Raw genomic sequence first — 22,356 nt, 5'->3', positions numbered from 1 at the left:
AACCCGCTCCCCGCCTGAAGAGTGGGCACACGTCCGTCCGAGAGACTCAGCACAGACGGGGGGCTCAGGGCCGAGGACTCTATGCCCAGAGCCCTGCTCTGTGGGTGCCCCCCGTTGCACCCTGCTGTACCCCGCTGCCCGGGCACCGGCGCGTGGCGGGTGCCGGGCCACAGGAGCCATCCCTGCGGGGTGCTCCCTGCCCACACGCTCCAGTGGCAGTGGTGACCGGCGGGGCGGGGGGCCGGGGGCCGGGGCGGGGGAGGGTCTCCCCCGAGCAGGGTCAGCGCCAGCCCCTCTCTCTCGCCCCCTTGCAGAGGCAACGCCTCGCCCCGCGAGGTCGTGCAGGTGGACTTCCAGGTAGCCAGCGCCAGCGGCCTGTCGGGGACACAGCCCGTCAGCTGGCAGGTGGAGTACCCGCTCCAGGGGGCCACGGCCGTCGCCGCGTCCGAGATCTTCGTCAGCCAGAGGGACCTGGTGGGCATCGTGCCCTTGGCCATGGTAAGCAAGCCTGGGGGGTGGGGGTCGCGGGCGCGCCTGCCCTCCGCTCCCGGTGTCCTCCTGTCCTTCCCGTCGTCCCCCAGGAGGTCGCTGTGGTTTTCTTACAGGTGTTGGCGTGAACACTTTCCCACCTCCCCCCACCCCCGGCCCGGGAAGGTGCTGCGTTCCGTTAGCCCAGCCTTTCTCAACTTCTGGTTATTTCAGACCAGCTTCGTGACGCTCGCCGCGTCCCCTAATCATTGTCTTACTTTTTCTTCTCTACGTCTGTTCCAGTTCTTTTTTGTAAGGCAACTAGGTTGCCATGCACGTTAGTCAGGAGAGGCACGTGTCCGCTGCTGTAACAAACGACCCCCAAGCGCAGGCGCCCAACGCAACACAGTGTCCCTGCCTGCGTGGCCTGTGGGGCCGCTCACAGCCCCGCCCCGATGGGTGCATCGCCCCCTTGTGGCTCCAGCCTCGGGACCCTGCTCGGTCTCCGTGGCAGGGAAATAAACCGCTGCAGAGTCCCGTGCGAAGTCTCCTAAACGGTGACCTAGAAGTGACGGGAGACACTGTCCCACACACACCTGGCCGGTCCGAAGGGCTCCCAGAGCCCGTCTGTCGGGTTTCGGGAGGGCTGGGCGGTGGGTACAGGGGAGCGCTGGGCGAACACCCTGAGGATGCTCGGACACGGTGGGCATTCCTCCCCTCCCCCACAGGCAGACCTCGGAAATCGGGAACGAACAGCCCAGTCTGGCTCTTGGTGGGGGGGGGGCCCTCCGCTCTGGGGACGGCAAACAGGCAGCCACCCCCTCAGCCCAGACCAGGTCACGGTGAGACGCTGCCATGAAAGCTGGTGACACGGGCGAGCGGGGAGGAGCATGACTCGTGTCTGTCTGTGCCTCTCTCCTAGTACCTCACGAGAGAGTTTGTCTTTAAATAAAAACCCAAACGTCGGGCCACGTCTGGGAAGGCAGGGGGCGCCAGAGGCCCCTTGCCCCAGGGCTGACCGACTTTGTCCCCGATGGAATTTCCGGAGATGCAGTGGGATTTACCTGGAATTCTGAGGCTTTGCCACAGTGTGGCTTTTTTGCCTTTGCACGTTTAAGACGACAGCATGGTCCCTGAGACACCACGGGAACTTGGCGGGGGGGGGGGTTCTTGTATGAAGCTTGAAGATGTCTAGAAGGCGTCCCTACCTCTCTGTATGAGATCAAACTTTATAAAATACGGCCACTGTATAAAACGCGGTGGCCGACACTGGGCTGTTGGAGGAGAGGTTGCTGCGTGCTCTCTAGCGTGCAGAATGATGGTGTTCACCCTCACCTCTCGGGGTGTCGGGGAGATTTATCACTGAGGTCCGGGGGACCCCAGAGCCTCCCACACCCCGTGCAAATAGGCAGCAGGAGAGGGCTGTGGGATTCTGGCCTCTGGTGTGGTTTAGCCGAGGGAGGCGCGAGCAGGGGTCGGACAGAGCCAGGGGAGACCGAGTCATCTGCGGTGGCTGGAATTGTGTGCCCCCAAGAAGGCATGCGGATGCCCTAACTCCCCCTCCTACGCCACCCCACCCCCCTTCCTGTCCCCCACCCCCACCCCCACGGCTAAGGGTGGGACCTGGTGTGGGCGTGGGGCCTTTGGGACTGTGGTTCCGGTGAGGCTCTAACCCCCGAGACTGGGGGCAGGACTGGCGGGAGGAGATGTGGGGGGATGGTGGCAGGGGCTGGAGGGATGCACCTACAAGCCAAGGACTTCACGGGGCTGCCAGCCGCCCTCAGAATCCAGGGGCGACGCGAGGACGGAGAACCCCCAGGCCTTCCGAGGGGGCACAGCCCAGCTGACGCCCTGATCTGGGACTTCCGACCAGCAGAACCACTAGGGTTGCGTCCGGTTGCTATCAGTCACCAAGCGAGTGGCAGGCGGCACAGCCGCCCTGGACGCCAGCACAAGCCTTCCCCACCCCGGCTGCACATTGTCTGCCCGGGGCTCCTGAGCTGGCGGGGACTCGGCTCCCCGGGGTCCTCCTCCCTGCCTGCCAGCCACCAGCCACAGGGCCGCCTTGCGTGGCCCCTGGGCTCCCGGCCAGATGGGTGTCTGGCTGCTGCTCCTCCTTGCTGCCTCCCGGGGTCCTGCCCTCCATCCACCCACGGCCTTCCTCACACGGCCTCCAGTTCAGCCCGGACCTGAGCGCTACTGAGGGACAAGCCACGTGCCCCCTCTCGTCTCTCCTGCCACGGCTCCCCCCCCCCCGACGATTGTCCTCAGTAAAGGACAGAGTCACGGGAGTGGCCTTTCCTCCTTGCGCCTCCAGGACACTCCCGCTGAAGGGGGGGAGGGGAGGGCGTCCGGGTGGGCGCCTGAGCCCGCCGTGGGCTTCCCACCAGTGCCCTGTGGCTATTCTTCCGCTGCTGACACCCACGCAGCCACGGGAGAGGCGCTAACAGGCCGGCAGCACCCCGGAGAGGCCGGGTCGGCCTGCCTGTCTGTGAGTGGTGGATGACTCTCTGTGGCCTTGGGGTCCTCGGGGAAGCCGGCTGGCAGCATCCCCTGGGTTCCAGGACGGCGAGGCAGGCGTTTCCGAGTGCGGGGGGTGGGGGGCTCTCCTCTGACGGGGGCTGGAGAAGGTTGCTTCCAAGGAGACAATGGAAAAACCATGGGTTACGGTTTCCCCAACAACATCTCCCCCCCCCCCCGTATCCCCCCGGGCTCCTTCCCCAAACAGAGCGTTTTACCTTCGTGACTTTCGAGGAGCGTGTCGAGGCCGGCTTTGGTGGTCCGGAGCAATCGAGCGCCGTTCGCTCGGTGGGAAAACCACCAGGCGAGCACGGGAAGAGCGTCCTTGTCGCGGCTGGAGATTAACTTGGGGGTTAAACCTCCAAGCGGCCCTCGCTCCCGCTGACCCGCACAGAGTCGTCTCCGAAGCAAGCCTGTGGCTCGCCTGCGGCTGTTCGACTCCGAGGTCCGGTTCTCAGGGTGGCCCTGCCCGCGTCCTCCAAGCGATGCCCGGCCGCTGCCTGCCCTCGGGTCAGGGGTCAGGAAAATGGGGGCGTCATCGGGTCCTTCGTGTCACGAGTGACCTTCTCCGAACTTGGGTCTCCCCTTCGTAAAGGAAGGGGTGGATTCTGGGACGGCCCCGGGCGCCCCAAGATCCTCCTCTCCGTTATGTTACTTAGGAAATAAAAGCTGTGCCCTCGTTTTAAATATTATGTAACTTGGGGGGCGCGGAGGTGGATGACATGTAGACAAGAAAAAACCCTCTTTCGTTAGACGGAGGGGCGGGCGCTGCTTCTGAATCCCGGCGACTGTGGGAAGGCGGCCGTGAACATGGGGGGAGGGGGTGTGTTCTCTCGAACGGGCGTTTGGGGGTTTTCCTGACACACTCGCAGAGTGGGCTTGCTTGGCCGTAAGGAAGCTCCGTCTTTAATTTTGGGGGGTCTGTCCATGCTGCATCCCACAGCAGCTGCACCCTGCTGCGTCCCACCAGCAGTGCACGGGGGTCCCCTTTCCTCACGTCCTTGCCGGCACTTGCTGTCTGTGGGTTTGCTGGCGGCAGCCGTTCTGACGGGCGTGAGGCAGGGGGAGGTGCTGTCTCCTTGTGGCTTTCATTTGCGTCTCTCTCTGACGGTTGGTGACGTTGACCATCTTTTCACATGTCCCTGGGCCACCCTCTGTGTGTCCTCGCTGGGGAAGTGTCTGCTCAGGTCCTCTGCCCGTTTTCTAATTGGATTGTCTGTTTGTTTTTGGTGTGGGGGGGGGGGGTGTGAGGTTTTTATAAATTGTGGGCGTTAACCTCTCCTGGGATGTGTCGTCCACTGATTGGATAAAGAGGATGTGGCCCCGCCCTGGCCGGGGGCTCGGCTGGTTGGACCGTCGGCCGTACACCCAAGGATTCCAGGTCCTGTCCTTGGGGCGCACGCGGGAGGCAGCAGCCTGCCACCAATGTTTCTCTCTCACACCAACGTTTCTCCCTCTTCCTTCCCTCACTCTCTCTCTCTGAAATCAGTAAACGTATCCCTGGGGGAGGGTTATTTTTTTTAAAAAAGAGAGATGTTTGTGGAACACCAAACCCCAGATTCTCGCCCAGGAATGGAGTTTCCCCGCCCAAACAAATGTGGGGGTTCATCGTGAGCGGGGGCTTTTATTGATGTATTGGCCTCTTCATCTAGGATTCTCTTCATCTCTCCTTAGGGGGGAAATGATTATTTCCTCCTTCGGACGACCTGCCACCCTCCGCCCCCCCTCCCCGCCCCGAATCACAGTCCGCAGTTCACACCGCCAGGTCCACAGCACAGAGCTGAGGGCGGGCCTCGGGCTGGGCTGAGCGGGGAGGCAGCGCGTGTGCGGAGCGACCCCCGAGCGTGCTCCCGGGACAGACGGTGCCGGGGGGCGCTCGCCTGCTCCGTGAGTCCGCCCGCCCCGCGCTCACAGAACCGGAGCGTCCGGGGGCCGGGCCAAGTTCAGGAACCAGCCTCTCCGTGTCTTAGGGGAGCAGGAGTGACAACCTCCGGGGACAGGCTCCCCCCAGTGAGTGACCCTGGCGTCCCCAGGGCGGGTCCCGGAGAACCGCCTGTCCGAGTGTCGTCTCCTCGCACCCTTGAGAGCCATGCCCCTCGGCGGCTTCCCGTGTGAAGGACCCCCCTCCCCCCGTGTGCGCCCGGTGAGCCCGCAGCCCCTGGCCGGAGCACAGCCTGCCCCGCCGCAGCGGCGGCCCTGCCTGGACTGACCGGTGCACCGAGTGCACCCGCCGTCCTGAGTGGCAGGGAGAGAGGCCGTCTGCGTGAGGAGTGTGTTCCCTTGTCCCTCTCCCTCCCTCCCTCAGCTCAGCGCTCCGTGCCGGGGACTGTGACTCTGGTTCCCTGTGTCCCTCTGATCCACGGCGTCCCCTTACCTCCTTCTGGCAGGTGCACGACGAGGCAGGGTCTGCTGGACAACCAGGAGGGATGCGTATTCAACTCCCTCTCCGGTGCCCAGGCGGGCATCTGTGCCTCCAGGGCGGGCGGTCCCCGTCCTGGCTGAGAACACACCTCTCCCCGCCCACCCTGACCCTGATCGCGACCAGAGGCTCAGAACGAGGCGTATCAATCTCGGGCTGCAATCAGACCTAAACCCACGCACAAAGGTGTTCCTGGTGTTATCTCGGCGGCGGCTGGCCTGCAGCCCATTACGAGATTTAAATAACAAATGTTCTGAGATGCTGCGTTGTGTCCTGTGACGGGCAGAAAAACTCGTTTTCCGGTGCTCCCCCCCACCCCCCGCCCGCCCGCACGGAAATTCTTGAACAGAAAAATGAGAGAGAACTGTTAATGGAATGCCATTGTCGAGGGCCCTCGGCGGGTGCCCGTTTGAATGAGAATTAATCTCGCTGTTTTGCTTTATAAATTAACAGGAGAACGCTGAGATGAAATGAGATTTCTCTTCTCGGCCTCCATCTGGATCTTGCCACGCCGCTTACAAAGGTCAGGCCGGCGCGTCCATTTATTTCATTGAGAAGTGTTTCTTTGGCCTCCCACGCAGGCGTGTGGGAGAGTCCCGGGTTTCGCTTCAAGGGGCCGCCTGGCAGCGGGGCCCCGTGAACCCCGGAAACACGTCTCCGTGAACCAGAAACCCCCTGCAGCCAAGTGCTGGGGCTGTGGTGGAGACGGGACGTGCCGTGGGCCACGCGTGGGCCTGGTCCTGAGTCCAGAGAGGACTTCTGGGTGGCGCGGCTGGCCCCAGGGGTCACTCAGTCACTCATGCGGTGCGAGCGTCCTGAGCGGAGCGCGCTGTGCCTTCGAGGAGCCCCAGGAGCGGGTCTGGCCCCCGCCCGCCCGCTGGTCCCCGACGGCACCACTGCCCTCACTGTGCCCCCTCCTCTGGGTCCCTCGTCCCCTCCTGGGGCGGCCAAGCCCTGTCGCTTCCGCTGACGCGCCGATTCCTCTATGGTCCCCTCCCTAATGTTCTTCCAGTCACAGCCGACACCCGGGGTCACAGGGGTCGGGGCACAGCGCAGGGACCGAGCACGCGGTTCCTGACTCCCGCCTCTGAGGGGCTGCGCGCTCCACGGCTCGGGAAAGACCTCTCACTCGGGGCCCCGCTGCCTGCCTGTGGGTGTCAGTCCCGGAAACCCTCCCCTGGGGCGAACGCCAGCGTTCCCCCAAAAGTGGGGTGTGTGGTCCCGGGGACCCGGGAGGAAAACCTGGGAAGAACGTTCAGAAGGCAGAGCTGCCCGGCCCGGTGGACCTGGGGCGTCGGGTTGGCTGGGTCTCTCTGGGTCCCGTGAAGACGCATTTGCATGACGACGACGAGGAACGTTCACTGAGCGCGTGGCGTGGTGCTCCGGCCTGTGTGCTCGCCGCCTCACGGGGCCCTCCCGGCAGCCGCCTCGCAGAGTCCGAGCCGGCCGTGTCGGCACCGTAGGCCGGCGCGCCCCGCGGTCACACGGCATGGAAACGACACCAGGGACCATGCTGAACCCCAGATTCCGTCGTCTTCACCCCCACACCTTCTGCTGGGAAATTCTGACAGTGACGGGGGGCGGGGGAGGGGTGGGTGAGGAGGAAGGTGCTGATGATGGTGAAGGTGGTGGTGGTGAAGATGGTGATGATCTTGAGGATGAAGATGGTGATGTTGAGGATGGTGATGGCGATACCACCTTCTCTGAGAACAGCCCCATCGGAGCGGACGAGCGTGGAGGCCGGAGGGACCGGCATCCCTGGTCCAGAGGCAGGCGTCTGCGGACACCACGGCAGTCACACTTGCAGTGGGTGAAGGGCGCGGCGTGTGGAGACGGTGGACCCGTTCCCAGTCGGAACACAGACTGCAGACGCAACCCGCCCGGCGGGGAGCCCTGACACCCCGCTCCTCCAGGCCACACTGATCCCGGGCCCAGCACCTCCCCACATTTCACCTCCGGCCCTGCGGCATGCTGGGCCCCTGCACACAGCTGCGTCCGTCCGGCCTGCAGGCCTCGACCCCACCGCTGACCCTGCCGCTGTCCCCGTCCAAGCACGCCCTGCACCGACGTCCTCGCTGAGCCGTTTCCACGGCGTCTCCTTCAGTGGCAGTAATGTCATCACAGTGACCACAGACAGCCGTCCCAGCATCCCCGTGGGCTCGGTGCCGAGGTGGGTGGAACCCCCAAAAGAGACATTTCTGAGTCCAGACCCCTGGTGACCATCAGCGTCACCGTACGCAGAAATGGGGTCTTTGCAGGGGTGACTAAGGCAAGGGTCAGATGAGGTCATCCTGGATTTGGGGCGGGACCTGACCCGTGAGAGTGTCCGAGTAAGAGCTGGAAAAGCAGACATTGGCACCGGGAAGACGCCGTGTGGAGACAGGGGCGGAGACTGAGCAGAGCGGCCACAAGCCGAGGCAGGCCAGGGCCGCGGCCACCCCGCGAAGCCGGAAGAAGCTGGACGGCCCCTTCCCCACCCCCGGAGCCCTCGGGGGAGCCTGCCTGCGCCCTGCCATCGGACCTCCAGCCCCCGGAGCGGGGAGAGGCACAGCGCTGTGGTTTTAAGTCACCCGGTTGGTGGCGGCTCCTGACAGCAGCCCCAGGAGAAACCGAGACCCGGTCGCCGCTATTATCCCCCTTTTTAAAGGAGGACGCCGAGGCCCAGAAAGGTGGAGTCGCTTGCCACAGACACACAGCGAACAGGCAGCCGCCTGTGGAGAAGCAGGTGGTTGGCTGCCAGTCCCCCCCCGCCCCCCGATCCCCGGACAGCTGGCCAGAGACCCAGCAGGGCTCCGGCGGGCGTCCCACGAGCAGGGGCAGCAGATGGTCGCATCTGCCGAGAGCAGCCCCTGTCCCAGCTGCTGCCATCGTGGCTCACAGACCCTCGGAGAACTCTTCCTCCTGGGGTGCGCCCGGGAAACCGTCGGGGGGGGGGGGGGACAAGTTTGCTCTCTGTCCCTTAACCACTGAAAAGCGAGGTGAGCTTCTCCCTCCCCCCACCCAGACTCGTGTGCTGTGCCCAGCGTGTCAGGGACCCCGCGCGGGACAAGGGACTTGACGACCGGATTGCCACCGCTTCTGCATCTGTAAATTGTGTCTGCGGAGCTGGCCAGGGCAGGGGAACCTGGGTCACCGTTTCCCTCGTTTGCACAAGATTGGCATTCATCGGAGAGGTCAGCCCGGGGGGAGGTGGGGACCCCGTGGCTGCGGCCGTCTGGGGACATCCCTGAGGGGCACCTCCCATTCCAGTGGGGTCTCCGGACTCCCCAGCAGACCCCTGTCAGCCTGCAGGAGGAGGCGGCGGCCCCTTGGCTGAGGAGGAGCTGGGCTGCCCGGGGCGGGCGGAGAGCAGCTGCCCAGCCGGCAGCCGCAGGGCTCGGAGCTGACAGCCACCCGACCTGGCACCAGCACCCTGACATGTCACCGCTCCACTGCGGGCAGACTGTTGAAAACCCCAGCCTTACAAGGCAGCCTGACACGGCGAAGTGGGAAGCCCTCCTAATTATCTGCATGTTGGTAATTAATTGGTGCGGCGGGTGGCACAGATGACGGTGAGGTTTGCCACTTCAAGCTGCTTCCAGCGACCCTTGTCACTGGCTTCGGATTTTTCTTCCTTTTTTTCCTTCAGCGGTGATGAGCCAACATGGCCTTCCCGCCACCCCATCATTTGCTTGTTTTCAAATCCCGTTAACGTCAAGATGACAGCCGGTGTCAGAGCCGCGCCGCGACGGATGCGTGCCAGGACTCCCTGCAGCGACTCGTTTACATCTGAGATGTGGGGGAGTTCAAACGCTCCATGTCGCCCGTCACCAGGAGACGCCAGCTGAAGCACCCGGGGTCTCGCCGCGCTCCCTCGCGCGGCCCCACGGGGAAGACGGGCCGTCTCGGGCGCGGCTGTGGGTGCGGGGCCGGCCCGGGTCGGCGTGGGGGCTGTGGGATGGTCCGTAGGTCGTCGGGGAGTGGCGCAGCGGTGTGTCGGCACGTTGAACACACGCTCCCCCCCACGCCACGCGGCAGCACGTCTGCCCCAAGGTCTGCGGGGCGCTGAGACACCGCCCCACCTGCAGACCCTGGGGGCGGGGGGCGCTGAAGTTGCTGGGCAGGGTTATCATCATCGCCCCAAACCGGGCTCCTCCTCCCCCGAGTGGCCCTGCGCCGGCACACGAGGCAGGGGATGGAGGCACAGCCGGACACGAGAGCGCTACTTGGCAGTGAGAAAGGACAAAGTTACAGGAGGCGCCACCGTGGGCCGCGGTGAGCCGTGGGGGGCGTCCCGTGGCTTGTTTCAGTGAGGGGCAGCCATAGGGAGCCGCGCATGAGACTTCTTACGGGCGGGCCCGGGGCGACGGAGGGCCGATCAGAGCGGCCGCGCCGGGTGGGCAGGGGGTGCCCCGGAGCAGAGACGAAATACAAGTGTCACGAGGGAACCTTGGGGCGACAGGAGCCTCTCAAAGTCACCAGGCTGGACAGGGAAAGCGGCTAAGTGTATTTTACGTTGGCAGTGCCCCCGAGCGGCCGGCAGTATTGGGGAGTCCTCTCCGCTCTGCCCGCAGTGCGGGGGGGCCGTGGCTGGCGTCGCTTCGGAAAAACCCAGAATAAGGTTGGCCAGCCATCGCGTGCAAGGGATGTCATGTGTCGCCTGTGTCGGCCACCAGGGGGCAGTATCAACCACCACTTCTGCGGCAGACGGTCATTTTCCTTCTGTAATTTTGGCCAGTTAGGTTCCTGGGGGTCTGGGGTGGGTGTGAGCGGGCCGCCTTGAAGGGGAGCAGGGGTCCCCCGTGCCAACACCTAGGATGCGATGACCCGGCCCGGGAGGCAGGGACTTCCTGGTCTCCATTCATCCGCATCTCCCTGCATGGACACTGCCCAGGTTGGTCACAGGCCCACCCCATGCCTCCAGCCCGACCCTCGACCCCCAGGACCCAGAGGCCAGCCTCCTCTTGCGCCATCCGGAGTTCACGCCTGTGCTCACAACCCCGCACCCCCTCCATACAAGCGCTCCGTAGGATCTGACGGACACCAAGAAAGCCCGCCTCCCCAGCCCTGCCCCCTGAGGGCCCGAAGCTTTGGGCTCAGGAGGTCGGCGTTGGTGACGCGGTCTCAGAGTGTCTCCCTCTCTTGGGGGTCCCTCCGAGGGCGCAGGGCCTCCTGCCTGGTCCAGTCACCGAGCCCGGATGGGAGCGTGGGTGCCGGAGGGTCCTCTCATGTCCAGGCGGGCCCCACGGCTGGCGGCTGTGGGTAACGTGCCAGCCTTGGGGTTCGAGCAGTCACACGCAGCACGGTGCCGGTCAGCCAGACGCCGTGCGGCTCCCAGCAGCCTGCGCCACGCCCCCGGGCGGCCCCGCCAGGGAGAGAGGAAGCAGGGGGCTGACCCATGGGTCCTGACGGGGTCACTGGAAGGGACACATGTCACCTGGTGTCCCATTTCAACGGCTGCGGAGAGCCGGGGCCGGGGGCCCGGGGAGGAGAGGAAGGCGGCCCAGGTGCGGAGGCTCCGGAAATGCCTCCACGCTGTGCGTGTGCTGTCGGTGGCAGAGGGGCCCACGGGCCGCTGCTGTCCCTGCGGAGGGGGGCCGGAGCCGGCTCTGCCCGCAGAACTGGCCTTGGAAACAGCCCGGATTCTGAGCGGCGGCGGCACCGGGACGACCCCCGCGGGACCTAGAGGCACCCGGGCTTCGGAGGCAGGAAGGACGCGCCGGGTGGGGCAGAGGCAGGGTCCCAGCTGCTCAGGTGGGAAATACGACAACAGTGAAGAAATGACGGCACGGAACGAACCCTGCGTCTCACTCCTCACCACTGTGACCCCACCCTGTCCGTCCCTGGGGTCTCCCGAGCTGGGGAAGGGCCCAAGGAACGGGGAGATGGCCGGAAAAGAGGGTGCCGTTTGCCGGTGGAGAAGGTGGCAAAAACGGGGCATTTCTCGGGGAGCCCGACGCCGCACACTCCGCCAGCCGTCCCCAGGGACGCCCCAGGTAATAACTCACTCCCCGTGCCGCGCGGCGCGGCGACGCGGGCCTCCTTCAGTGGAATTGCTTTCTCGTCCTAAATGAGCAGCGTTTGGAGCAGCATCTCCATCTCGCATTAGAGGCAAATTGACGGGCGCCCGCGCCCCGGTTCGCGCCGAGAGCGAGTGGGAAGTAAATGAAGTGGGAGTCGAGTTCCCCGTCGCGACGGGGCCCAGAGTGATGGGCCCGTCCCCGCGAGCCCGCGGAGCTGTCAGCGTGCGCGCGCCCTCGGGGAGGGAGGCGGCGTGCTCGGCCGCGCGGGAGACCCGCCGCCTCTCCCCGGGCGGATCTGCCGAGTGGTGCGCGGTCGGTCGGTCGTGCGCCTGGGTTTCTGCGGCGGGAACGGCGGCGGGGGCGGGGGGCGCGGCGGGGGCGGGAACAGCCGGCAGGGGGCGCAGCGCGGCGGTGGAAAAAAGGGCCGAGGCGCGCATTGAACTCCGCGTGGGTGACGCGGCGGGCAGAGGTCTGTGCGGTCGAAATCCCGCAGGCTGGGCGTCTGGAGGTCACTTCCGTCAGTCCGGCTGCCTGTGTGTCTGACCGTCCGGGCACCCTGCCCCCCCCCCCCCCCCATGAAGACACCAGGAGAGCCTCATCACACATCACTGCTCCACCCGAAACCGACGCCGTTGTGTTAACCAGCGTCGCCCCAATCAGATGAATGTTTAGAAGGTCAGAAAAGGTCATCGCTGGACCACCCCAGACAGGAGATTCAGGCACCTTCGTGGCCGCCACGGGCAGCCCAGGAAAGTGCCAGAAAATCTCATTCGTGGCCCTCCATTCCCAGTGGCAGTCGGAGGAAACAGGCCCGAAAAGGCAAGCTGAGTGTGACTCTCACTGCCTGTGCCTGGAGCCGTCTCTGGGAGCAGGGTCTTTCTGATCACGGCAGGTGGGCTGAGGTCTCGGGGGCGGCCCTAGCCCAGTGCGGGGGGGGGGGGGGGGTCCTTAGGACAGGGGACACGTGGACACAGACGCACACGGAGGAGAAAAGGCCATGAGATGAATAGGGGCCGGGTGTCTACAAGCCGAGGGACACCCAAGGTGGTCAGCCACCGCCCGACACCAGAAGATGCGAGGAAAGATCTCTCTCTGTGGGTTTCAGAGGGAGCTGGGCCCTGGCTGCCGACACCGTGGTTTCGGGCTCCCAGCCTCCAGGACCGAGAGAGAACAAATCTGTGTTGTTTCAAGCCCCCCCGGTCTGCGGTGCTTTATAGCTGCAGCCCTGGAACACGAACAGACAGAAACATCAGTTGCCGTAATGATGATGACCGGCGTGAGTTCGAGTGCCAGCCGCCCGGGGCCTCGCGGGCAGTAAATTGGAGCCGCAGCGATGCGTCAGAGGCGGCCCCCCGGGACGTCTGAGTGGCTCTCCAGCTCTCTCTGCTCGGAGCGCCAAGTGCTTTCTGCTGCTAGAGCGGCACCCTGATGGGTGCGCTGCGGTCCGTGCTGAGGTTTCCGGGGGGAGTTTCCAACAGACGGAGGAGGAGGAGGGGAGAGTGGCCCGGAGAAGGGCCACAGTGACCTCCAGGCCACTGCTGGAGGTCTTTGCTCGGGCTCCCTGTCATGTGAGGAAGGGAGGGGGTTCCTCAGGGACGGTCCCCTCCCCTCGTCCCCCTGCCTCTCCACACCCCAGTCCCCGCTGTTCCCGCAGAGCCCACAGCTCTGGCAGCCAGGAGGTGACAGGCTGCCGGTTTCCACACCCCCATCGGTGGCACACATCCCCACGGGCGTTTTTAAGTTAGTTCCACCCAAACAAACACACGGAATTCTTGCAGACCCTTTCGTTAGGAGATGGGGAAGGAGGAGGCAGTGTGGCCAGGTAAGTGGGCCCAATGCGCCTGCTGCTGGCGGGTGACAAAGTTTCCCTCTCCCCCCACCCTGCCGACGAGACAGATCGTTAGCCCGAGCCGTGCGGCGGGGCTGGCAGTCTGCGCACGGCCTGGTGGGCGGGGAAGCCACATTAGCGGGTGGAATTCCAAGGGGCCGCCCCCCAGCGCCCGCGTGTGCGCACAGGATACATTCTTAATCACAGGATTATGGAAATGGCTGGTGGAGACCTCACGAAGTCAGCTTGTTAATCAGCTGGCGCTGCTCTGGGCTCATCTGCCCCGAATCCGGAACCCCCCTCGCAAGCCTCTCGTTCCTCAGCACGCCAGTGGGCTGCCTGGCGACCCCCACCTCCTTTTAACGAGGATGCCTGGAACCGGGAAAGCAGAGCGCCTTCTGAGAGCTGTTTTTCTGCTGCTATAAATCCGGCTGAATTGTCATTCTCTGCTTGGCTCCGCTGACAGCCTTGCTCAACAGAAGCTCCCGCCACGACCCCCAGCCAAGAACAACGGGATAACCGCCACTCCCTGACATTCCCAAACGCAAGTGGCCTTGCGGCATCCTGGCCGTGGAGCTGTCATCTCAGTTCCAAACCTGGAAATGCTGCACGCCATTCCACCAAGTTTCAGTCTTCACCCACTGTCTCCAGCACGCCAAGAAAGAGCCACAGGAGTTACAGAAAACCCTGGTGTAACCAGTGGCCGAAACACAAAGGAAGCTTATCTCACAAATGTAAATAAATCCACGAGCATCCCTTAGTTGTCAAAGACGTAGGCTTCTCCTCTCTCTCTACCCCACCATCCTCAGGAAGTGCCTTTCATTTCCAAGTTTGCCTCATGGTCCAAAATGGCTGCTGGGTTCCAGCCATTGTATCTGTATTCCAGGTGGCCAGAGAGGGGGAAATAACATCCCCACCCACTGAATCCAGCTCCCATTAAGCCGATTTCCTAAAGGGCTGCATACTATTTCTGCTTATATTTGGGCTGACCGCAGTCCCTAACCGTTCAGCATCAGAATCCAGGAGAGAGTGTTAAAACAGAGGTGAACGGGCCCCACCTCCGTCCTTGCCGACTCCGTGGGTCCGGGCTGGGGCCCAAGAATGTGCATTTGTAACCAGCTGCCCGGCGATGCTTCTGGGTCCGGTACCACACTCTGAGAGCCGTTGTCCCAGATCTTCGTCACACGTAGCTGCAAAGGAGCCTGGGAAGTTTAGTCTTTGAGCTGGGTACCCCTCCACCCCACCCCTCCCCAAAACGTCCCGGCTCGGTTACTGAGGAAAAGGGAGAGAATCCGCACTGAGTTGGCAGCCAGCTGCTCCTTGCTGCGACAGCCTGAGTCTTTATTCCCTGCAAACCAGTAGCTTTCTTTTCCATTCCCTGGCCTCTTCCGGGCCACCTCTGGGACTTGGAGACCTTGGTCATTGCTGGGTAGACCCAGAGCAGCCACCTGCTCTGGCCTCTTCAGAGGTGCCACCCTGGACACTTGTCTCCCTGTCTGAGAGTCCAAAGTCAGCTTCCTTCCGCCGAGGACAGGAGGGCACTTTCTGCTTGGGGGGATGGGTACGAGGGACCCCCATTTTCTCTGCCGGTGTTGGTCAAGGTGCTTTGGCCATGCGTGAACCTGCTCCCCTCTCGGAATGGGTGGCGTGCTTGCCTCCTTCCTGCTCCCCCCCTCCAGACTCAGGGCTGCCTCCCAGGCCCCGGGGGAGGGAGGGAGGACCCCCGGGGGGGCTGGAGTGCTCTCTGTTGCAGAGTGTCCTTCTGCAGAGCCGGCCTCCCCGTGGGGTGCAGGCAGGGACTGGGGGAGCTCTTCTCCTCCGCATCAGGAAGGGGCCTTTATCACCCCCTCCCTGGAGGGTGGTCGGAGACCCCCGCTCCCGAGGGGCCAGCACCAGCCCACGCTCCCCCCGGCTACATAGCCTGGGGCTCAGGTTCCGGGCCCGGAGGCCACAGCGAGCCCGTCCCCGCCGCCCGCAGAGCCCTGCAGCGGTGCCTCCTGATCGACCGGGAAGTTTAATTAAATGACTCCTGCATCGACTTCCGAGCGACGCCAAATTAGCTTCCCAATGAGTGACCGTCGGGCGCTCCGCTCCTGAGGGCCGAGAGAGAGCAGCCGTGTGGGGACGGGGACGTTGAGACTGCAGTCCAGGGCTGTGGCTCTCGGGCCCCGTTTCCGGACTGAGGACGTCGGGGCCGGTGGCTGTGGAGTGGCCACGTCCGTGCCAGGCACTGAGCGGGGGGCGTCCTCATGGGCTCTCTCATCTGTTCCCAGAGGGCCCCTCGGGGGGTGGGCACACCCACCGCTCCTATGGCGACCCCAGCCCCAGAGTGGGCAGGGCTGGAGGACGAGGAGCAGGGTGCAGGTGGTGGACGGGCTGCCCGAGGCCTCCAGGATCTCGGCCCCCGGGGGCCCAGCGGCCGGGCCCTCCTGTCCCTAGGACCCGACAGGCCCTCCGAGGTCAGCCCCAGCTTCTGCACCCCACCCACGGCCAGGCGCCCCTGTGGGTGCTGCTTCTGCGGTGCTGGCCCCTGGCTGTGACCCGTCGCCCTGCCTGTAACGGGGCGGGGGGGAAGCTGGAGGGCACCACCCAGCCCAGACGCGGCTCACCCCACATCTCGGCAGGCGGCCACAGCTCCTCACCGTCCGGTGTCTCCAGCGCCACACGGCTCGTCACGGCGGCTGGGGCTCCTCCTTGGTGGTGACCCAACCCCAGGGCCAGTCCCCTGACCCGTGCCGCCCTTGGGGGTCGTCCTCTCTCTCCCGCTCCGGGTCCCTAGACTCTCGCCCCCTGAGTCCCCGAGCACAGCGTTCCCCACACACACCAGGACGGCTGCCTCCCTACTGCCAGTCGCCCATGTCTTCGTGCCGACGGGCCCTCCGTGGCGCCAAACACCCGCCAGCTGCTGACAGAGTCCCCGTGAGCACCGCGTTGGGACCGCCCGCGTGCTCAAGCCTGCCCGCCGTGCTGTCCCTCGGCCTGAGCGGGGACCCGTCACCCCCCTCATTGCTGCTTTGTGACCCAGCGACAAGAACACACTGGGAACACGGGAAGAACTCACGAAATGGCAGGTGATGCTTCGTGGACATCGAGGACTTGACAGCTGGCCAGAGGGCGTGGCCCGGTCCCCAGCTGGTCAGAGGAAGAGAGGAAGGTTCTGGAAGAGAAGATGGGACCAGGGTCACACAGAAGCTGACGGCTCAGCCCCGAGTGGAAGCTGGGGTCCCGGGGCCCTGGTGCTCACGGGGACGCAGGCCCAGCACAACCGGATCAGGACACCGCGGGGGCCATCCCCCAGGTCCTCAGCTGGTCGGCCCTGGAGGCCACGCTCCCCTGCACCCAGTCCCCTGCGCTGACAGTGTCCAGGGAAGCATGACCGTGGTGTCACCAGCGTAGGGCCAGGCCGTGTTAGAGGAAGAGGGAGTGTGTGTGTGTGTGTGTGTGTGTGTGAGACAGACAGAGGCTGCGGCCGCCGCTGAAGAGCTCATCATTGACCCAGGAGGGAGCGTGGGGCTCTAATGAAGCCATTAGCCGCAGGCCATTCCGCGGGAGAAAGTGGGAGGGCTGAGCCCCGAGCCGCTGCCGGTAATGAGCCTGAGCCTGGACTCGGACGTGGGGGACTTCCCGGTATTCTTGGCACCGGTGATCGCCGGCGTGGGAGCGGCCCAGACCTCGGCCCCCGCTGCAGGCGCCCCTCGTGCCCGAGACAGCGCCTGGCAGAGACTCGCTCCCTGCTGGGGGCCGAGACTCCCTGGGGACAGACGGACAGACGGACAGCCAGTCCGGGTGAGCGCGTGTTTAACCCTAAAGGCCGGTCCTGAGCCGATAGCGCCCTTGGGGAAAGAACGGAGACGCCCTCTCTCCTCGCGTCTCCTACTTCGGAGTCATGCGGTGTTTCCGGGTCAGGTTTTGAGAGGCATAAGCCCCAGGGTCAGAGGGGCCCTAAGTGTCTCAAGGCCACAGACCCTCTGTCACCCTCCCCGGGCCCAGAGGAAGGGTTTCCAAGGAGCAAGCAGGCAGCGCCTGGGGAGTCTGTCCGTCTGTCCGTCTTCTCCCAGCATCCCTTCTGTCTTCCCCTGTCTTCTCCCAGAGGGGCAGCCTCCTCGGGGGACCTGTCAGCCAGGGGCCCCATGCTCCCCGGACGAGGGAGGGGCCCGGGCCCCAGGGAGCCGGCCAGACCCGGGGAACTTCAGTGGCCAGCCCAGTGCCTCGGGGGCCGGGCGGCGAGCGGGCCCCTCTTTCCCAGGTTCGGGGTCCCAGACGCCGTGCTATGGCCGGCCTCCCCAGGGCTCCTCTGGCGTCAGCTCTGGTCCTGGAGCAGGACCCGGCCCCTGAGGAGCTGCCCCGGGTCCACACGAGGCTGTGACAGTCCTCAGGGCAGGCGGCAGGGGTGGGTTTTGTGGGGCCAAAGTCAAGGCGTCCAGGGGCTGTGTTCCTTCGAGGGACCCGGAGAAATCTGTCCCTGTTCCAGCTCCCAGCGGCCACCCACGCCTCCTGGCTCCTTATGGTCCCCCCTGACCCCCATTTCCCTCACGGCGGCGTCTTCTCTTCCACTGACCCTCACGGTTGCACGCTCCGAGAGCTCTGTGGTTCCGCCAGGCCCGCCCCCGATACGCCAGGGCAGTTCCCCACCTCCAGGCCCTGAATCACGCTGCCGAGTCCCTCTGACCACGCCGGGGACACAGCCCCAGGTTCTGGAGCTGCAAACACGGGCATTCTGGGAGGAGTGCCCCTCCACCGGCCACAGGGCCTTCCCGCTCACACCAGCCATGGCACACTTCTGTGGCTCACACCCAGACCCCGCTGACGTGGGGCTCTGCAAAGACAGCCAGGGTTTCATTGTTACTGTGGGAACCAGGAAGGCAACCACAGGTAAACCCCAGGTGCGCCACTCGGCCTGCCTGGGAAGCCGTCCCGGAGGGTGGCCCTGCGGCCCAGGCCCCTCCCTCAGGTGGGCGTCTCGTCTCCGTGCCTGCAAAGGTGCCCCGAGAGGCCCGCCCCCTGACCCTGCCCCGGCTGCTTGCTTCCCCTCAGGACACCGAGCTCCTGAACACGGCCATCCTCACGGGGAAGACGGTCACCTTGCCCGTCAAGGTGGTGTCCGTGGAGGAGAACGGCGCGGTGGCCGACATCTCGGAGTCCGTGGAGTGCAGGTCCGCAGACGAGGACATCGTCAAAGTAAGTGGCTCTTCCCCCATGTGCTCGGCCGTGCCCCGGGCGTGCTGGACCATGCACAGAGGGGAGGGGGCAAGGTAAAGGGGGACCAGTGGGGCCGAGGGGGGAGGGACAGGAAAGCTGCCCAGAGTTCCACTCAGGGTCCCCCTTCCCAGAGGGCTTGTGCCGCGGGACAAATGACCCGGCGTTCAGTGTGGTTGACACGAAGGTCACTGGTTCTCGCTCGGGCACCGGCAGGTGGTCGGCGTCTGCGGGCTGAGCTGGGCTGGGCCCCTGCCTCCTTCCAGGGCTGGGCTGAGAGGGGTCCTGAAGGGCAAAGGCCATGGAGGCGGCAGAAACGCAGGAGGCCGCTGAATCCCGAGGTTGGACTGGCCGGCTGTCGCTCTGTCCACGTTCTTTGGGCCAAAGCTGGTCGCGTGGTCGGGTCCACGGCTGACGGGAGGGGAGCAGAGGGCGTCCACGGTTGAGGGGATGGGAGGGAATCAACAGTGACCCACCCACGCCGGGCCGAGGGCGGGCACCACAGCCCAGAGCGGAGCCCTGGGGCGGGCGGACAACCGTGTGACCTCAGACACGTGACACCACCACTCTGCACCCTCGACCCCTCGCTTGGAACCTGGACGACACAGAGACGCAGCCCCTCCCGCCCACGGTGGGCGTTCCGGGAGACGGTCCCCGTGACCCGGCCCGTGCCCCTGGCTGACCTCGAGCCCTCGGCGAAGGGCTGTGTTGTGTCTGAGGGAGTCTCTCCTCCCGTGTGTGTGCGGGTGCCCTTCCACGCGTGTGCCGTGGGGGCTGCGGGGAGACCGGCACCTGAGCACCTTTGTCCTCGCTGAGGCCGCCGGCTGCGGTTGCCTTGGCAACTCTCCGCCCTGGGGATGTTGAGACCGTTGCTGCCCTCTCAGTTCTCTGTGGAGGGACCGCGTGTCGTTTGCGTGAAGGAGCCCTCCGCCCGGCAGGCTCCCGGGCTGGGCTCTCCGGCGGCCCCAGCAGCCCCTCCCCGCCCCCCGGATGATAGCTCAGGCCCTTCCCGACAGGGCAAGTTCGCAGTTTGCACGCCGTCGGCTGGGAACACCCTGCAAACTCGGGAACCAAGAGAAGGGTGACACAGGCCATCAGTAAAGGCCAGCCCTCGGCTGTGGCCAGCAGTGACAGTGGACAGCAGGGAGGGAGCAGCCCGAGGCAGCTGGCCGGCAGGTGGGGGCGCCCCGGGGCCTCTCTCAGCCCCTCCACAGCCAGTGGCCAGCCCCTGTCCGTCCCGCCAGGGCTCCCCCCCCCACCCGCACCCCAGCCCGGTCTCCGACGCCAGCAGGACGCCAGGGCAGAACACACAGCTGCGTCCAGGGCTCAGGCTGGTGCCCAGATGGAAGGCGATGGCTTTTCAGCGCCAGGAATGAATCTGACATTCTCAGAACTCCAGGGGGGCCGGCGGGACCCAGGGCCCCGTTTATAAGCTCCGGTTCATCCGTTCCTTGTCAGCGTGCGTTTCTGGGACCTCCCGTGTGCCGGGTTTCGGTCACGGGGGCGGGGGGCGGGGGGCGGGCACAGCACTGAGGAGAGCAGCGCGAACCCTCGTCCGGAGGACAGGTATCAGCCGAAATCACAGGTCGCCTGGACAGGGTGGAAGGAGACCGGCAGCCGACAGGGACAGTAAAGCCAGGGGAGGGGCGGGGTGGGGTGGGGGGGCTGCTGTTTGAAACAGAAACGCCAGAGAAAGGCTCTCTGAGGTGTCCGCACCTGAGCGAACTCCGGGGGGCCCTCGGGCGAGAGGAGGGGGAGCCCCCGCTGCAGGCGCAGAGCGAGGAGCCGGCCGCACTGAGCGCAGAGAGAGGGTGGGTTTGCGGGGCGGACCCAGGCCCGGCCCACGAGCCACGGGATCCGGGCCACTCTGTCCCTGAAGCTGGTTTCTCTCCCCAGCCCCCGCCCCCCAGGGGCGGGAAGGGAACTCCAGCAGGGGTCTGACTTCTGGACGTAGGGAGGGTGGGACCTCGTCAGAGCTCCCCCGGGGGGGGCGGGTGCGTCGGCCACAGCTGGGAGCCGGGAGGCGGGTCTGGGGGCCATGGGCGCCCCCCAGCGGAAAGCAGAGCTGCAGAACGACCGAGTGCAGCAATGACCCCGGGGACGGGCTGCGGCCCAAACATCTGTGTGACCCCCAGTTCCCGCGCTGAGGTCCCAGCCCCCAAGCTGCCGGTGGGAGGTGGGGCCTTAGGGAAGCGCTGAGGCCGTGAGGGCGGGGCCCTCGTGGGGGGCATCAGTACCCTGAGGAGAAGGACCCCTGGGCTCCCGGGCCCCTCCCAGAGGGCGGGCTCAGTGAGCAGGTGCCACTGGGACCCAGAGAGCAGGCTGTCGTCAGGAGGCTCGGGATCTGCTGGCGCCTCCACCTGGGACCCCCGGCCTCTAGGACTTTGAGAAACAACTGCAAGCTGTGTAGGGCCCCCCCCAAGTCCGTGGCGTCCGGTCAGAGCGGCCCGGGCTGGCCAGAGGGAGGCCTCGGTTGCCGTGGAAACGCCACGCACCTCAGACGGGGCCGCTGTGTTGTGGCGAGAGCACGTCTCCAGGTGTGGCCCCGGAACCCCGCAGCAGCAGCACCCGGGGCCTCGTCGGAAATGCAGCTGAGGGCCCCCCCAGGCTGCTCCGTCTGAGACCCGGGGGGCGGGGTCTGTGCTGACAGGCCCCCCCCGCATGCTCCCTGGGGTCCGGGACCCTGCTCGGAGGACACGAGTCACCATGGCCGTCTGCAGCCTCTCCCCCAGGAGGCAGGCAGTGTCCTCTGGGAGTTGCCGGAGCCTGAGTGACAACAGTCCACTGACCACACGCTGCTCAACCGGACCCCACGCGACCCACCGCGGCCCTCCAGGTCCTTAAGAGCCGACGGTGCAGCCGGGTCAGTGTCCACCGCGTGCTCAGGCCAAGGGCAGAGTCCGCAGAGGGCAGCACTCCCCGGGCGGCCCTCCCACGGCAACGGGCGAGGGGGGTCCCCAGGACCCAGGCCGAGGGTGGGAAGGGACACTCCTGGAGGCTTCCGGCTCCTTTGTGCCGACGGGCCGGCCCTGGGGCGGTGCCGCCGTCTCCACTCCCGCCTCTTCGGAGATGACGGACGCACGCAGCCACTTCCCGGGACAGTTACGGCACCGCCGGGGGCAGCGGGGACCGCGGCTCCTCGTGCTCAGCGGCTCCGTACCCTCCGAGTTCCTCTCGATCACATACGGATTCTGGGGCGGCCGCCATCCCACCCCCAGAGCTCAGAAAGGGATAACCGAGGAGAGTCAATGGTCTGGAAATCGCCACGTTGATCCAAGAAGTGATTACCGATGCGACTCTGGCCCGACTGTCACGCTGGTGCCCGCCCAGATCCGGGACAGCGCGGGCACGCTAACGACCAGCCTGGGACAGTGGCCACGATTGGTTCCCTCCCCCCATCAGCACGCCAGCGTTTGTAAACCGCTCTCAGCGGTCAGGGAGAAGCTGGGTCCGCGGGCTCCCCTCCCCACGGCTCCCTGCCGCGGTCCCCAGCAGGTGGGGGGCGGCTCTGAGCCCGGCCCTCCCAGCTGCCCCTGCAAACACAAGCGCGAGTGAGGACGAGAATGGGGCCCAGGGCAGCCGTCACGTCCCGGAAGCCGGGGAAGGGCAGGGCGAGGAGAGAGCTATGCTATGTGGTGCCAGGTGGTGGTGGTGGTGGTGGGGGCTCAGGCAGGAGGCTCAGACGGGAAGCAGAGGAGCAAACCGGCAGTTACCGCCCAGGGTTGGGAAGCACCGTGCAGGGACTCCGTGAGCGGCTGCGTTAGCTCGGACGCATTGACACAGAACTCTGTGGCCTGCATTTCTCCCACCACAGTCAGCTCCCTGCGTGTGTGTGAGCTCCAAGGGGTCAGGGACCCCAAAAAGTTAGGAGACTCGGTTTGAGTGCTTTCTAGATGTTTTCAAGTTATCTTTTTATGGTTCTG

The 22,356-nt window shown here is 65.6% G+C and overlaps 1 protein-coding gene across 1 annotated transcript in view; it reads left to right on the top strand.

The window, feature by feature from the left end:
* Positions 1–22,356, top strand: part of TMEM132C (transmembrane protein 132C) — a 130,065-nt gene that overhangs the window by 98,190 nt on the left and 9,519 nt on the right. The window contains exons 4-5 of the mRNA XM_036014931.1: positions 315–498; positions 18,272–18,415. Of these exons, the coding sequence (XP_035870824.1) occupies positions 315–498; positions 18,272–18,415 (328 nt within the window). The remainder of the gene's footprint in view (positions 1–314; positions 499–18,271; positions 18,416–22,356) is intronic.

Source organism: Phyllostomus discolor, chromosome 13 (genome assembly GCF_004126475.2).
Source record: "Phyllostomus discolor isolate MPI-MPIP mPhyDis1 chromosome 13, mPhyDis1.pri.v3, whole genome shotgun sequence".
Taxonomy (NCBI): domain Eukaryota; kingdom Metazoa; phylum Chordata; class Mammalia; order Chiroptera; family Phyllostomidae; genus Phyllostomus; species Phyllostomus discolor.
This window is presented reverse-complemented; position numbering and strand designations above follow the sequence as displayed.